This window comes from Biomphalaria glabrata, chromosome 14 (assembly GCF_947242115.1).
Source record: "Biomphalaria glabrata chromosome 14, xgBioGlab47.1, whole genome shotgun sequence".
In the NCBI taxonomy this organism is placed as follows: Eukaryota; Metazoa; Mollusca; class Gastropoda; family Planorbidae; genus Biomphalaria; species Biomphalaria glabrata.
The window spans coordinates 18,280,826-18,297,273 of NC_074724.1; the positions used below are offsets into that span (position 1 = coordinate 18,280,826).

The 16,448-nt window shown below is 32.5% G+C and overlaps 1 protein-coding gene across 3 annotated transcripts in view; it reads right to left on the bottom strand.

Annotated features, from left to right (window-relative positions):
• LOC106055224 (sushi, von Willebrand factor type A, EGF and pentraxin domain-containing protein 1-like) overlaps positions 1-16,448 on the bottom strand; it is an 88,450-nt gene that overhangs the window by 21,503 nt on the left and 50,499 nt on the right. For all 3 annotated transcript variants that reach the window (XM_056010886.1, XM_056010887.1, XM_056010888.1), the window contains 12 exons: positions 16,129-16,232; positions 15,767-15,899; positions 15,185-15,439; positions 14,660-14,851; positions 11,051-11,146; positions 10,620-10,775; positions 9,455-9,610; positions 4,941-5,108; positions 4,611-4,697; positions 3,840-3,953; positions 3,502-3,652; positions 329-465 (listed from right to left, as the gene is read on the bottom strand). In XM_056010886.1, the coding sequence (XP_055866861.1) occupies positions 329-465; positions 3,502-3,652; positions 3,840-3,953; positions 4,611-4,697; positions 4,941-5,108; positions 9,455-9,610; positions 10,620-10,775; positions 11,051-11,146; positions 14,660-14,851; positions 15,185-15,439; positions 15,767-15,899; positions 16,129-16,232 (1,749 nt within the window). The remainder of the gene's footprint in view (positions 1-328; positions 466-3,501; positions 3,653-3,839; positions 3,954-4,610; positions 4,698-4,940; positions 5,109-9,454; positions 9,611-10,619; positions 10,776-11,050; positions 11,147-14,659; positions 14,852-15,184; positions 15,440-15,766; positions 15,900-16,128; positions 16,233-16,448) is intronic.

The window sequence follows — 16,448 nt, forward strand, 5'->3', positions numbered from 1 at the left end:
TGGATCAGAAGAAACAAACACTTCATTACATTTAGGAAATAAATTTAAGACATGCAGAAATATGCCAAGTTAACAAACAAATAAGTTTACAAACAAATAATTAAAAGATGGTATAAAAAGATCCTAGGTATAGCATACCGGTATTGTTAAAAATTGCACAAATGTGAATTTATAAATACACACATAAAGCCAAGACTTCAGTAAAGAAATGACTTCTGGGTAATACCTGAGAATGATGGAAACTTTCAGTGCTTTATTTGTTGCCTCTGTTTTTACCTACTTTAAATAGATTTCATTAATTTTCATTTAATCACTACATCACACTTACCCATATCAATTTGACATGAGTCCCCAGTGTAGCCAGGTAAACATTGACAAGTTCTTCTAATGTTTCCATAAGCCTGACATGTGGCTCCATTCTCACATGGAACATCATTGCATGGGTTACGAAGTTGATCACACAATCTGAAATTTTTCAAAAACAATGGCAAAGTCTAAATTACAGTCCCTCACAGCTTTGGGCTTTTAACTTAATGGATAAATATGAATGACATCCATGTTTTGCCAGTTTTAAAACAAGAATGTGATTTTTGCAAGAAAATATTAATGTAGCAAATACGTTTAAAAATAAAGGACTGTTTACTATTTGTTTAGTTTATTTAAAGAGTAGTCAAGTAACTCAATCAGACCTTTCAATTTATAAGGTGATCTATAGGATAGATGATGTAAATGTCGGTTAGGGACGATTGTTAATTAGGGTGTAATAAAGCCAACACAAATACCAATGTCAGGTACCAATAGAGTTGGGTGGGCATACTGAAAATCCCTAAATTCAAAATTCCAATCTATACAGAGATTCCAACCTAAGACCACTGATATGTGTACATTGAATATATGCTACATTTTTAAATCTCTGAATTGATAACACTACTTTTGAATATCTTTCAAGAATTTTTTTTTATTCTTTTACGTGCAGTAAAGCTATGAAGGTGTAGAGCAAGAACATTGGAGTAATCTAGGAAATGTTCTACATATTTATGTATTGGTTAGTATTTTTAAATATAATTTATTGCGTGAGATACACGATTTCAAGTTTCTTTAAGGTCTTGAATACTTTACCTAGACAGTGGTCTGATTAAGTATTTTATTTTGAAGGCTGGTAGTAGTTATCTTATCTTATCTTATATAATACAGACGTTACTTCAAAAAAGAAGATGATTACGTCCTACGCGTCATGCATTTAGTCATGCATATTAACCAATGACTTAAATTCTGCCAAGTCACTGGTTTTCCTGGCTAGCTCAGGCAACCCATTCCATGCTCTAATAGCACTAGGGAAGAAGGAGTATTTGTACAAATTTGTCCTAGCATATGGGACGAGGAATGTGCCTTTATCTTTGTGTCTTTCAGAGTATTTTATTAAATTTTGTTTTTGTATTTGAAGATTATGGTTCAGTGTTTTATGTATGATTGCTACTTTACTTTTGAGCCTTCTGTCCTGAAGGCTTTCTAAATTTAGGGATTTTACTAAAGGTGTTACTCTAGTCAAATGTGAATATTCGTTTGTTATGAATCGCACTGCTCTATTTTGTGTCTGTTCTAGTTTCTTAATGTTTTCTTGAGTTGAGGGGTCCCAAACGGAGGATGCATATTCTATTATTGGCCTAACCAAGGTTAAATAACATTTTAGTTTTATGTTCTTATTTGATTTATAGAAATTTCTTTTAATAAATCCTAATGCTTTGTTTGATTTTTTTGTAGTTTCATCAATATGTGGATTCCATGACAGTTTTTCATTTATTATAACACCTAGGTATTTTGCGTTTTTAGTCTGTGTTACTGGTTTGCCATGAATAAGATAAGTGGAATTAATTTGTTTTAGTTTTTTTGTTACTCTTAACAACTGACATTTTTCTGGGTGGAAAGACATGCTCCAATTTGATTCCCATTTCTGTAATTCATCTAATTCCCTTTTTTTAAAATATCTGTGTCTTGTGTTGTTTTTATTGTTCTATATATTATGCAATCGTCTGCAAATAATCTGACTTTTGTTCCTGAAGTAATGCAATTTGGTAAGTCATTTATGTAAATTAAAAATAGTAGTGGACCCAAGACTGTTCCTTGAGGTACACCTGAGTTTACTGTTATCGGTGTTGATTTAGAGCCATTTATCATTACAGTTTGTTCTCTCCCTATCAGAAAATCTTTAATCCACTGATGCAGTGGACCATTAATGCCGAAATATTTTAATTTTTTAAGCAAACTATGGTGGTGAACTTTGTCAAAAGCCTTAGAAAAATCTAGTAAGATAGCATCTATTTGTTCACTATTATCTAAACCTTTTGAAAAATCATCAATTAGTCCTATAAGTTGTGTTTCACATGATCTATATTTCCTAAAGCCATGTTGGTATGGTGTGAGGACATTATGTTTGTCTAAGTGGTTTATGATGTTGCTACATATTATGTGTTCTAGGATTTTACATGTGATGCTGGTAAGTGATACTGGTCTGTAGTTTCCTGGGTCAGATTTTTCTCCTTTTTTAAATAGGGGGGTGACATTAGCTTCTTTCCAGTCCTTTGGTACTCTGCCCTCGTTAAGTGAAGCCTGAAAGAGTATTTTGAACACTGGGGCTAGCTCATTGCTTAGTTCTTTGAGTAATCTAGCTGGAATACCATCAGGTCCAAAAGCTTTATTTGGTTTGGTGTTGGCTAATAGTTTTTGAATTCCATTTTCTTGTACTACTATATCTTCTATGTTGTCTACTTGGTTCAAATTCAGTAATATGTCTTTGTCTCCTGGGGCTGAGAATGCTGATGCAAAGTATTTGTTTAGGATGTTTGCTTTAGTTTCATTATCATTTTGTAATATATTATGTTCATCTTTTAATGGCGCTATGCCTGTTGTTTCCATTTTCTTAGACTTAATGTATGACCATAGGTTTTTGTTGTTATCTTTAGATATTACATTGTTTATGTATTCATTCCTACTTTATCTGAGTAACCTAGATGGGTTGCTTTCTGTTTCAGATACATTATTGTTTAAATTAAATTAATTTTTTTTTTTTATTCAATAATAATTCTATGCTTCTCCATCATTGTTGTAATTATCTTTTCCTTATTATTACATTTAACTGTAAGTTATTATTGCATTTGACTCTACTTATTAAGCTTAGTTTTAACCAAAGATTAGTATTAAGTTTGAACCAATAGCATTAAAGTATATATTGATTTTTAAAAAATACTTTTTTTCATTGCTTAAAAAGATGATGCAAAGTATTCATGTAGTTTATAAGCTTTAGTCAAATTATCCTTAATGCGTTTTCATACCAATTATAGGTGAGAAGGGTAGACAAGTCTATAAGTCTCCTGCCTTCAGAGACTCAAAAGTTTTATAATGTGGCCAACATAAGCTTTCCATTTTGAAACAATTTAGGTCAACAGATTAGAAACTATTTAAAACATGTTTGGAAGTAGTCTAAGCTTAAGCCAAACAATTTACCCTGCTGGTCCATTTGTGTAGGGACTGTAGGATGGACAATGACAAGTAAAATTATTGAGCCCTGGCTGACATATACCATCATTACCACAAGAACTGGTGGAGCATATATCATTGTTGTTAATTTCACAATTCATACCAGAGATATGGGCATCTAGAGAAAATGAAATAACTATATTAAATACATTCATTATATTTGTAAGTAGAGCTAAATATAATGTATTGCACAATCATTAATACAAACATTTGTTCGACCATTGCATTCACATATTAAGCCTTCGTATTTCTACTTTCAACTGTATGTAGTTGTGTTTGAAGTAACAGCCTATTATATAACTTACATGGACAATCACATCTATATGTTGTTGATCCAGTTGGGACACAGATTCCTTGATTGTAACAAGGCTGTGAGTTACATGGGCTGAGAATGACCTCACATTGTCTACCAGAAGAGCCTGGAAAAGAAATATACTCTTTTGATAACAGAAAAAGGATAGTAATGAGTTGACATTTATGATAGTGCTGACACACTTTTTAAAGCTATTTACATTTTACATAATATTATTAATAACATAAAAAAAAGTGAGAATTTCTGAATATTTTATTTTTGTAAAAGACTTTTTTTATTAATATATTTCAATACATTTAAAAAAAAAACTATTCATTAAAAAATATAATAATAATAATAATTAATAATTTAATTAATAAAGCCCTGTTAACAAACAAAATGTAGGCTCAAGGCATTGTGATAACATTACAAACATAAACACAAGTGCTAAAAGGACAAACTAATCTAAAAAGTTTTTAAACAAATAAAGTCTTAATGCTCTTCTTAAAAGTAGTGTAGCAGTTGTCTATCTGACATCAATGGGGAGTGAGTTCCAAATATGTTTAATATAATAAAATAAAATATGTTTAGATTTTCTCTATTTTATATTAAATCTAAGGTTTTAAAATATTTTTAAAAAATCAAAGTTTATAAAAAGAGCAAAAGATTTCATTTAATTTTTAAAAACTATCGGCTAAAAATTTTTGATTATCAAAATAGCATTTGATTTTCAAGATAGCAAGCTTTGAATTTGTGAAGTGTGTACCAAGAAATTGTTTCTCACCTTCTGGACAAATACAATAAACTTGATGGCCACTGACTTGACAAGTACCTCCATTGAAACATTTTAAGTTGTCACATAGAGACAGCACTGGGAAAACAAAATATCATCCAATAGATTCCATAATATTTCAGTTAAAAAGTTGAATTAAGTTTATTATTGTATTATTGATACAAACGTTTTGTATGGAAAAAAAATGTAATTCAATTTAGGATCACTTATCACATGGGTTTGATGGTATATGCACTACTCAATATGGCTAATAACTACTAGTGACTTCAGCAGATACTTTTCTATTTAATGAGACTACAAGTATATGCCTCAGGTTCTTACCTCCATCCTTACAATCTGAAGCAGAAGTGGAGGCCACTCTGTCTGTCATAAAATTAGAGGAACATTCGGAACAACTTTTTGCCTGTGAAGAACTTTGATAGAAACCTCTTGGGCATGGAAGACAAGGTTGAAGACCATCTTTAGAGTAGTAGCCAGGAAGACAAGGATCTGGGCAGAATTAAAGTACACTTTGATTTTAGTAAACAACCAAGACAATTTTAGAATAATGACTCTAATGTGACTATACTAGGCACTGTTTTATCGTCTGACAATGGGGTTATCATTGGGTTACTCTAGGACAGCGGTTCTCAATCTTTTAAGGTCCGTGACCCCTAATACAATTTTCCACTATGCAGTAACCCCCAGCTTTATTTTGTTTTGTTTATAGGCCTAGCTCAATGGGATTTTGCTATGTTATAAAATCATTATCAATATTTCTATATCTGATACCCATGATGTATTTTTACTGTTAGAAACTGAACATAGCAAGAGCTTAATTTAGTGTAAAATGTGTCAATTGAAATTTTAAAAGTCTGCCTAATCATAGAAAACGTACAGCCATTGATACAGTAAACTACATAGATAGGTACAATAATATTGTTGTGACAGTTTTTACAAACACACCAACATTAGTGTGAAGGTTGAGCTTGTTTTTGTTTCACCAGATGAAGAGCTCTCAGGGCAGTCTTTGTAAGATCATAAAGAATGTGATCTCCTGCTTTATGTTTACTTCTGTACTTAGACTTGATCACTAAGAGCCTGGACAACCTACTTCTGTACTTAGACTTGATCACTAACATCTCCTGCCTCAAGTCTACTTCTGTACTTAGACTTGATCACTAAGAACCTGGACAACCCAGTTTCCCAAAGATAGGCTGTTGGAAATGTCAGATAGAACCCGATATGACTACAAACAATGGAACCAGAATTGTGTAACTGACATTGAAGAGAAATCATTATTAGCTGCATCACCAGGGGCGGACTGGCTATATGGGCATTTGGGCAAATGCCCGGTGGGCCGGTACCCAATTGGGCCGGTAGGGCCACCGAAATGGCCTGATCGAAGTCACTATGGCACATATCAAGTTGTTAAAGGTTTTATAATATTCTTATTATGTTATTATCATTATTTTTATAAAAGGCCCTTTGAGCATCGTGTTTAAAAAAAAAATCTTTCACAGACATTGCAGTGTAATACTATTTTAATCAAACACATTTTCCGAAAATAAAATGTAGAATGTAGACAGTGCTACTAGTAGGCTTCATCTTTTTAGGGCCTACATAATTGCTGATTTAAAAAGATGCTATATTGCTTATTAAGATATAGAGTTCACTAAATGCATGCATATTGATACATTATCAAACTTAACAATGATTTTTAAGGACCGATACACCTAGAAATGGATGCCCATCACATGATAGAGAATTTGTGGGCCGAATTTTATAGAAATGCCCGGGCCGATTTTGACACCCAGTCCGCCCCTGTGCATCACTATCGATGTAGTTTTTGTGGCAACGTCTTCATTGCTAATGTATGTCAATGAATCAAACTGAGTTCCAAGGACTCTTAGTAACTCATTTTATACCAAACATTGAAATCCAGATCGACATCCAAGAATACTATGAGCATCGCCTGTGCAGACACCACAAATATTTTTGCAAGAGATCTTATACTTTTCAAGAACTCCTGCTCTAGGAGCTTGGGAACCACAATACCATGGTTTCCTAGACCCAGGGCAGAAATTTAATAAAAATTGGTAGCCCAGTTACCAAAAAGCTGCCCCACCATTCCACAAAGAGGCTGTCAGAAACTCAGGTATTGGAGTAGCAGTCTCTCCATAGAGCATGGCTGCCACATAATAGGAAAGTGAAGATCCTGACCATGTTAAAAAAAAGAAGCCTCATATTGTGAATAATGGTGTGACCCAACTCATTAATGCGGTTTCATGAGTCGACGCAGTAACAAATTACATCAAATTCTGTAAAAACATGTGTGTCAGTACTAAGAGCATCAAGATATACCCCAACAATAAACCATAGGTCACTGCAAAAATAAAACGGGAAATAATCAAAAAGAAAAGAGCATATATGAGTGGCGATGGACAGACAAGGAAAATAGCTCAATGAAATCTCAACGTCATTCTTGAGGAAGGGAGGAGAAACTACCGCACCAACCTGGAAGACTCAATTAAGACAAGTGACATACGACAGGCGTGGGGCATCATGAACAAAATGGCAGGAGCACAAGTCAAAATGAAAAATAATCTTGCTACAAGAGACGAAAAAACATTAGCCAACGAGTTAAATGATTTCTATTGTCGCTTCGACACGAAAGATTTTAATTATCTAAGACTCAAAGCCCTAGATGATGTCAATGTTAACAACTGTTCAGAATTAGCAATTACTAAAGAGCAAGTTTGTAACATTTTCAAAAACGTCAACCCAATGAAAGCTGGTGGGCCTGATGGAATAAAAGGGCGAATCTTAAAAGAATGTGCTGAACAACTAGCTGAACCTTTCCAAGATATTTCTTCAACTTCATTACTAAACCATGAGATACCACCTGTGTGGAAGTCATCTATAATTGTACCTGTGCCAAAGGTTTCCAAACCAAAAGAAATGAATGACTATAGACCTGTTTCACTTACTTCCATTGTGTCTAAATGTTTAGAAAAATTGGTTAAAATGTTTTTTTTCTGAATGATCTTTGTAATAAGTTAGACCCTTTACAATTTGCTTACCAAAAGAGTAAAGGTGTAGACGATGCCATCCTAAATATTTTAAATTGTGTCTACAAACATCTGGACTTACCGAACACTTATGTAAGATTGTTCTTTATTGATTTCTCATCAGCTTTTAACACTATACAACTTCATTTACTCATTGAAAAGATGAAAGCGTTGAAGATTAGTCCATACATAATACTATGGGCTAATGAATTTTTGACCCAGAGATCTCAGAGGGTTAGGGTAAACAATGTTATTTCAAATGAACGCATAGTTAACACAGGGGCGCCCCAGGGGGAAGTGACATCGCCATTGTGGTTCATTTTGTACACCAATGATTTAAATCCGATAGTCCTTTTTGCTTCTTCACAAAATTTGCTGATGATGCGGCTCTTCTTGCCCTGCTCTCTGAGAGCTCAGACGTAAATGAGTATTTCAAAGAAATAGAACACATTGAAAAATACTGTAAAGATAATTTTTTATTATTAAATGTAAAAAAAACAACAAAGAAATGATAATCGATTTTCGTAGAAAAAGAATGAAAATGATGTTGTTTCTGTAGCTGGAGAGACTATTGAAATTGTGCAAACCTTTAAATACCTTGGTACTATCCTAGACAATAAACTAAATTTTACTGCAAATACTGATTATATCAGCAAAAAAGGGCAGCAAAGATTACGATTACTAAGAACACTGTCCTTGCTTAATGTTAGCGAAAAGGCCTTGGCTATGTTTTATCACGCTCATATCTGCAATATTTTAAGTTTCAATATCACTGCCTGGTATGGCAATCTGAGTATTAAAAATAAAAATAAACTTTATAGAATCCTAAATGCTGCTGGTAAAATCATTGGCCAAAAACAAACCCCATTTGGGCAGTTGTTTGATACAAACATCTATAAAAAAAACTAACAAGATCCTCGAAATAAAGAATAACCCTTTGTGTCAGGATTTTGTGATTTTACCATCACAAAAGAGATACAAGACACTGATAGCAAAGACAAACAGACACAAACACTCTTTTGTTCCCCTGGCAATCAAATCATTAAATAAGAACAATCTGGTATAAACTTTGTCACATGTAAATTATGAGTGAGTCTGGTGTGAATGTACACTTTTGTTTCTTATAGTTATAATGTTTTATGTTTGATGTAATGCACAAATTGTAAGACAAATTTCCATATGGACAATAAAGATTATTATTATTAAATGTTGAGGGACCATCAGTCATGACTAGTGGGAAGAGATCCAATTTCAAACCTGTCTGCTGAAGGAAACCTTTTCCAGTGGTCAAAGGTTTTATGGGGGATTTGATGCACAGATAGCCTGAAAGCAACTTTTTGAAAAGTTATAATGACTTATTCAATTATTATCGATAATTAAAGCACCTCTTAGTGTCTCTGTTTCAGCTATTCTGCATCAATATTTTTTGTTGTACAGTGACTTTTTTAAATTTTATTTTATATAGCTTTTAAATAGCGCTACTTTCATGCTTATAGCATTGTCAGAGTGCTATGGTTCAATCTCATTTGTGGAATAGTGTGTGTGGGGGGGGAAAGGGTATATGGGAGAAGGTTTTTCCGTGTTACCTTTAGGCGCTCAGTTAACACAGCTCTGCTTGAGTCGGGTGTCGAACCTCAAGCCCCCTTCATAGGGAGCCAAGCCAAGCCAAGTTCAAGCATACTTAGCCTCTCGACCACACATCCTTTATTGTGGAGATGTTAAAATTGCTTAGAATAAAAAAATAATCTTCTTTTAAGCTAATGAATTAATAAGATGCAATTGTACCTCGACACTCTCTGACTGATCCTTGACCTTGACGTGTTGTATACTGACCAGGCTGACAGCCACTGCACAATTGATTACTAAAAGAAAATTGATTGACTGGACATATCTGACAGACAGCCTCACCACTAGCAGATGTGTATCCATCAGGACAAGTTACTGACAAAAGGACAAATGAATAATATCTATATTTAATTTTTTTATTTACAAACAAAATATAAATAAACAAAAACATTATTCTTTCAGTATAAAAAATATGATTTGTTTGAGTTCCCTTCAAAATCTAATGATCCACAGATTGCCTAAGTTGACAAAAGAATTATGTGACTAACAAGACCACCACCTTTTATTTTCCCCTGAGCAAACATCAGAATGTGTGCCTGGTCATATTGTATGAGCTCTGGACTATTGTTCTGTAGTTTTGATGGTCCCGAGTTCAAACCCTGCCTGTTACCTTCAGGAGGTTTGGGCTAGAAATCTGAAGGAACATCCCAAACATGTAAAACATTTCACCTTTTTTTTTTACATTTAAGGGGTATTTAAGAATATTGGAATATTTTGAATATAATACCCCCACACACACACAGTCTCAAATTTGACATCGTCAGTTTGGTATCCAAATGCTTAGTTTTTGAAAAATAATTATGTCCTAAGCTGATAGTCATTTAAATCTTATTTAGTCATTGTTTCTTATGGTTGATTCAAGCAATGCTCTAAAGGCAGAAAAAGTAGAGTTTTTATTTGAATTAGCCCTACCATATAAGCAACAAATGAGCTCTTATCTATAATTGAATGTTTGTTTGAATGTTATGCTTTGGTGTTTTTTGTATCATTGCTACTTGACTTTTTGTTTAGTCATCTATCATTTAGTGTCTCTAAGATTAGTGGTTTTTACCAGTTGTGTTACTCTTGCTAATTGTGAGTATATTCACTTGTGATAAACCTCACAGCTCTTTCTTTAGGGTTTGTTCTAGTTTCTTTTATTAAATGAGGGATTTCAATAGGTACATAGATGTATTGGTAATTTTGTTTTGTTCTAAGCATATTTGTATTTTAGCTTAAAGCTAACAATATCCATTTCTTTAAGGATAAGTCTAATATGCCACAGAAACAGAAATAAAATACAATCTACTAATACTCAAGTATGAATTTTTTTTTTAAGTCTCACAGTAACAGTCCATGACAGAAGTGGCCCCAGTATTCAGCCAGTTTGATCCAGCTGGACAAGGGAGACAATCTTCATAGATGCTATCCAAATAAGTAGCAGCTGGACAAGGAGTGCAAGTGGCATCAGCAGACGTCAACAATCCAGGTGGACAGGAAACTAAGGAGGAGAAAAATGTTTTCATATTAATTTTTTAAAACTAATTTTTCATATTAACACTAACTAACGAATTAATTAACATAAAATGTTTTCATATTAACATACAATTTTAATGAAATGAAAAAACTTATTTTGTTGAATGTATAACACTGCTCAACAAAACCTGATACTAACTAATGTAGTTAAGAACAATGTAGATTGGATGGACAAGTAACATTCATAGATAATGTTTTACAACTAGGACAATAGAGTCCTCCATGGCTGTGTGGCCTTACCACAAATGTGTCTGTTTGAGATATTTTTCAGTTCTTCATTCTTGTAACAAGAGTACATACTCCCAAGTGAACTATTGTACTCAGCTGTATGTGAGGCTAGAAAATAAAGAATATAAAAGGAATAATTGAGTTACTCAAATTGATAATAGGAGGGTAACTTCTCATCAATGAGAATTGAAGAAATGTTTTTTTGTAGAGTTTTGCAGTGGATTCTATTTGTATTCTATTACAAACCAAAAGGAATTCCAAGCAAAATATCTTTCTCCATCTATGATCCAAAATTATTTAAGGTATTGATTTTGATACATCAAGAATGTAGACAATATCACTGTCATTGTAGTCATGTGCATTTTAATTGTAGTGAAATGCATTTTAAAAATCTTTTCTTATAGTACAACTTTTCCTACTAACTGTTATTTCAAAGACTTAAAAAAAAACAAAAAATCTGTTTGTACTTCCTTTGTATTTACATTATCCAATTCCTATTTAGTGGATTCTTTAATCTGGTTAAGTAAGATTTAATTATTGACATGCACAAAGAGCATGACTCAGCAGTTTGTTAAACCTGAACTATACCAAATAGGACTTGATAAGAATAATGGCCAATTCTTGACTATTCTACAAGGAGCATTGGTCAGGGCTCTATTGCTCCCAGCCTCTGAAGACTTACTTAGACTACAGCACTCAAAGAGCAATGGTCAGGGCTCTATGTGCTCCCAGCCTCTGAAGACTTACTTAGACTACAGCACTCAAAGAGCATTGGTCAGGGCTCTATGTGCTCCCAGCCTCTGAAGACTTACAGAGACTACAGCACTCAAAGAGCAATGGTCAGGGCTCTATGTGCTCCCAGCCTCTGAAGACTTACAGAGACTACAGCACTCAAAGAGCAATGGTCAGGGCTCTATGTGCTCCCAGCCTCTGAAGACTTACTTAGACTACAGCACTCAAAATTCTTTTGCTCTTAAACATTTGGATCAACTTTGCTATGATTAAAGCTATTCTGTGAGTCAATGGAGGACATAGTCCTAGCAATATAGATAGTACAAAATTATGTTACAAGCCACTGCATGTATACATACTGTAGCATCACATCAGTGTTATAACATTGGCAAATCACATGAAGATGATATTGATATAATTGTTGATAAATACTCTAAACCCTTACTCAAGAAACTAAAATACACTATTAATGAATGTACTAGTCTTACATCAATACAAGAAGATGTAAAATTTAAGACATTACTGTAGAATTTAATTTTTTTAATGTGACTTAGAGATTTACATAGCAAAGAAAGCTACTGAAATATTACATTCTTTTTCCTAGTGTGTTTAAACAGATTATCAGTCCTGCCAAAACAATAGTTCTCTCTCTTATTCTAAACATTAAAACCAGTCATTTCATTTCATTGAGCAATTTTTTCTTATATATGTTACTGACAAAGTGTGAAATCCGGTATTCTATAAAATGTCAGCAGATTTCAGGCAAAGTTGGAAATGATTTCTCCATTTATTTAACATTTACTTTCTCTTGTTTTTACTTTTGTCCTCTTCTATATGACTTTGTTTCTATTTTGTCCTCCTATGGGTGTGAAAGGTCTGGTAAGCTTTAGTGGGTCTCACAGCATTTTTCTAAATATAAGATAATTTATAAAATACAAAAACTGAGGAAGAGTTGGGAGATGCAATAAAAATGTATATATGGCTCCTTTTGTCTCGAAAGGCAATGGATGCGCCCAAGTGAGTCACTGGTTTTGGCTTAATCTTGAGATGGGGCAGAATCTGGTGTGGCTAATCAAGCCAATTCTAGAACGGCAGACTTTGCCACAATTCGTACATGTGTATGCATGTATGCAATAAAAATGTATACTAACAAAACATGTAGATGAGAATTTTGTTCTATTTTTTATGGATGGATTTTTTTAAATTACCCTTTTATTTTTGTATAAATTAAGATCACAAACTGGAACATTATTATAAAAATATTTATATTTTTTAAGAAAAAACTTACAAAAATATTTTAAAATAATGAGCAGCCTTCAAGAGTATTATGTTAACTTTGAATCTCTTTTGCTGTTGTCTGTAGACAGTTTTACAAGCTCACTATGCAAAATGTTTCAGCATCTTTTGATTTCTCATTATAGAAGAAACTAAACAAAATTATATTTACTAATGAGTATTACTATTTGAAAATATGATTCGACAATTTAAATAATTATTTCATTATTTGAAAACTGAAATTACATTCAGTATAGGCTAGAGGTATAATGGGTTACAAATGTATTTTTAGTCTTAAGAAATTCTGCTATTCATTTTGTTATTTTTCTCTTAATTTATATTTTATTTATACATATTTTTCTAAATGAGACATTTTCTCTTTTGCCAGACATAGATTAGTTATTCTATAGAATGCTCGCATTTCACACTTTGCTGGTAATATATATAGTAGAGTCACTATTGCGGAGCAGGCATGTTTGCAGAACAGCTCGTCAAATCTACTTTATTTTCTGCTAAACTAATGTAAGGGTACTGCCCATGGTCCATTTCACTACATTTCCTATATAAGGGTTTTCCTTTCACAGCAGAAAATTAATTTTGTCTCCAGGTTAAAGTTGACAGGTGTGGAATCGTCCATTATTTTTCATGTTCCAGGAGAACCGCATTGGCCAAGGCTTAAGGCTTTTAAAAAATGATAATGACACATCACCTGCATGATACACCTATTTTTCGGTTTATAAATGGATGTGGAAAAACTTCATTTCATAGCTATCTACCAGGAATTCAATTAAAAAAAATTAGGAGGTGTTCACCCAGTTTTTACCTTTTTTAAGATAGTCACAGTTGTGGAACAATATAGATGTTATTTATTTGACCTGCGCATTTACTATCATTTAGCTTAATATTTACATAGTGATTTAGATTATTGTAATTTAAATATGAGTTTGTATTAGTATACATAAATTTAAAAACATATAGAGAATAATATTACATATAATATAGAATTTATGATTACCAGACGTCCAGAAAAAAGTAGACAAATCATAATATCAAATATCATATAGGCCTATGTTATATTAATATAACAAAAAAGAATGAAAGAATAGTGGAAAATAAAACCTTGTAAGGAAAATCAGGGTAGTGTGACGTCAATTACAATTAAAGAAGAGGTAAAATATCTAAAAGTGACAATGTGTTGTCTTAATCTTTAATAAAATAAAATTAATGTAAAGGATAAGGAGTTCAAGTATTAGACTTATAAAAGATATGCTTTATATAGGCTTTGTTCCGATATTTTTACTGTGTTCTGCAATTGTGACTTCTTAAAAAATCCTGTTCTGTAATTGTGACTGACCATATCTCAGTCGATTTTAATGTCAAATTTAAATATTATTTGAAAAACTACACAATGCCTCTATTTTTATCGGAAAATGGATGGGCAATGCCTAGATACTTTTAGTGTTTCCATAGGTCTAACCATTTCGGAGCAAAAAAATGAAAACTAAAAGTAGCTGCAAACTGTTCCGTAATAGTGACTCTACTATATATTAGGTCTATTTATTTCAAATATTATTTAGTAGAATCTCAATGCATGAAAGAGCTATTGTCACTAACCTACACAAACAGGTTTCTTTCTAGACCAGCCTTGAGTTTGAGTACAAGACATATTCACTGAGTTCTGTAGGGGGTTCTCATAGAATACATAGCCAGGCTCACACACTACAGTGCACATATAGCCATCAAGTGTTTCTATACAGCTTATGGAAGCATTTCTCACTGTTAAACTCCAATTGCTACAGACAGGGCCTGAAAGTTTTAGACTAGGATTAAAACTAAAAACAATAAAAGCAAACAAAACAAAAAGAAATTATTTTAGTTATATGTATATAAAAGGGTTCTGGCAGGTGACTTCATTTAAAGAAGAACCCAAAATGCAATACATTGCATCTCAAATTATTTGATTTAAGACTAATTAAGACATTACCTAAAAATATTAAAATTCCAACAATTTGTCATCCTACAAATTTTGACATTTCATTTCTTTAAGATTTCTTGCATAAAAAGCTTCAGCATTACTTCTTCAATTATCATTTATTAATTTCACAATGTATATAAAACTGAAGAGTTAGAACTAAATACCTTGAACTTTGACCTGCACCAGACATGAATGAGAGTTGCCTGAAAGATCACTGGCTGATATTTTGACAGTGTAAACCTGGCCATTACTGAACCTATCTACCACAAGATTAGCTGGCGAGTACATTACATTTACAGTACTAGAATCATCTGTGAGAGATGTCACAAATTGACTTAAGTCAAATGACTTGACATCATTCACATCTGTCAAGGTGTAGGTAAATGAGGAAATGCATTGAAGAGTTGGTGGAAGCTCATCTGGTAAGGAAATGTAAACAAACTTCAAGTCACATTTAGTTTAGTCATACATTTATAGCATTACTATTGTAATAAGATTGATCTGAATAGTTATTAGGTATAAGATAAATACATTCTGGTAAAGCTCATAATCAGTTAGTTGTTAGCTTAAATAATTTATTTTATCCAATCCTTGATCATCGTAGCAGTTTATAGATTATTTTCAAAGAAGATATTGCATCTTGCTTTGTTATTGTAAATATGTAATAATTTAAAGTCATAATATGTAATCTATTTTTTTAACAAATGTTCTTCCATAAAAAGGATAAACAGTATTACTCAACCAACCTTTGATAACAATATCAATGGTACATGTAGCTTGATTGCCTGCAAAATCCCTAGCTGTGTATGTAATTGTGGTGTTGACAGATACTACATGACTCATATAGAAGTTGACTGGAGACTTGGTAAAACTTGCCACCTGTAGATGAGGTGTATGGAAAATAACTTCCATAAAAGATAAATGAAAGTAATAGTTCAAACTCTAATACCCTTATAAACATGCCTATAACAAAAGGTTCCATTCAGATAATAGAATTTTCATAATAAAACAAATACTAGAGATAAGTTTGCAAACAAATGCTTGAGATTTTAATTGCATTTTATAAATCAATGTTAGACTAACAAATGTCAACTATTGAAAGTTGTACCTCTACATTATCAAGTGCTATAGGTTCCACTAGATTTGGAGCAGTGAGTTTTTCAATGACAACTCTGTGTGTATCACAATGTAAAATCTTTGGGGGCTCAACATCTGATACAAACAAACACATCTATATTAAAATTCTCTGATTAAGAAACATAAGTGTATATAGAAATATAAGAAAATGTTTTTACTGATTATAAAACAAAGTATAAATTTAAACATTCTTTCTCTGATAAAAACAAAGTCTATACAAAGGCATATGAACATGTTTTAATTCAAACATTACTCTATGTATATTAACATATCAATATTGTTTTTCTATTT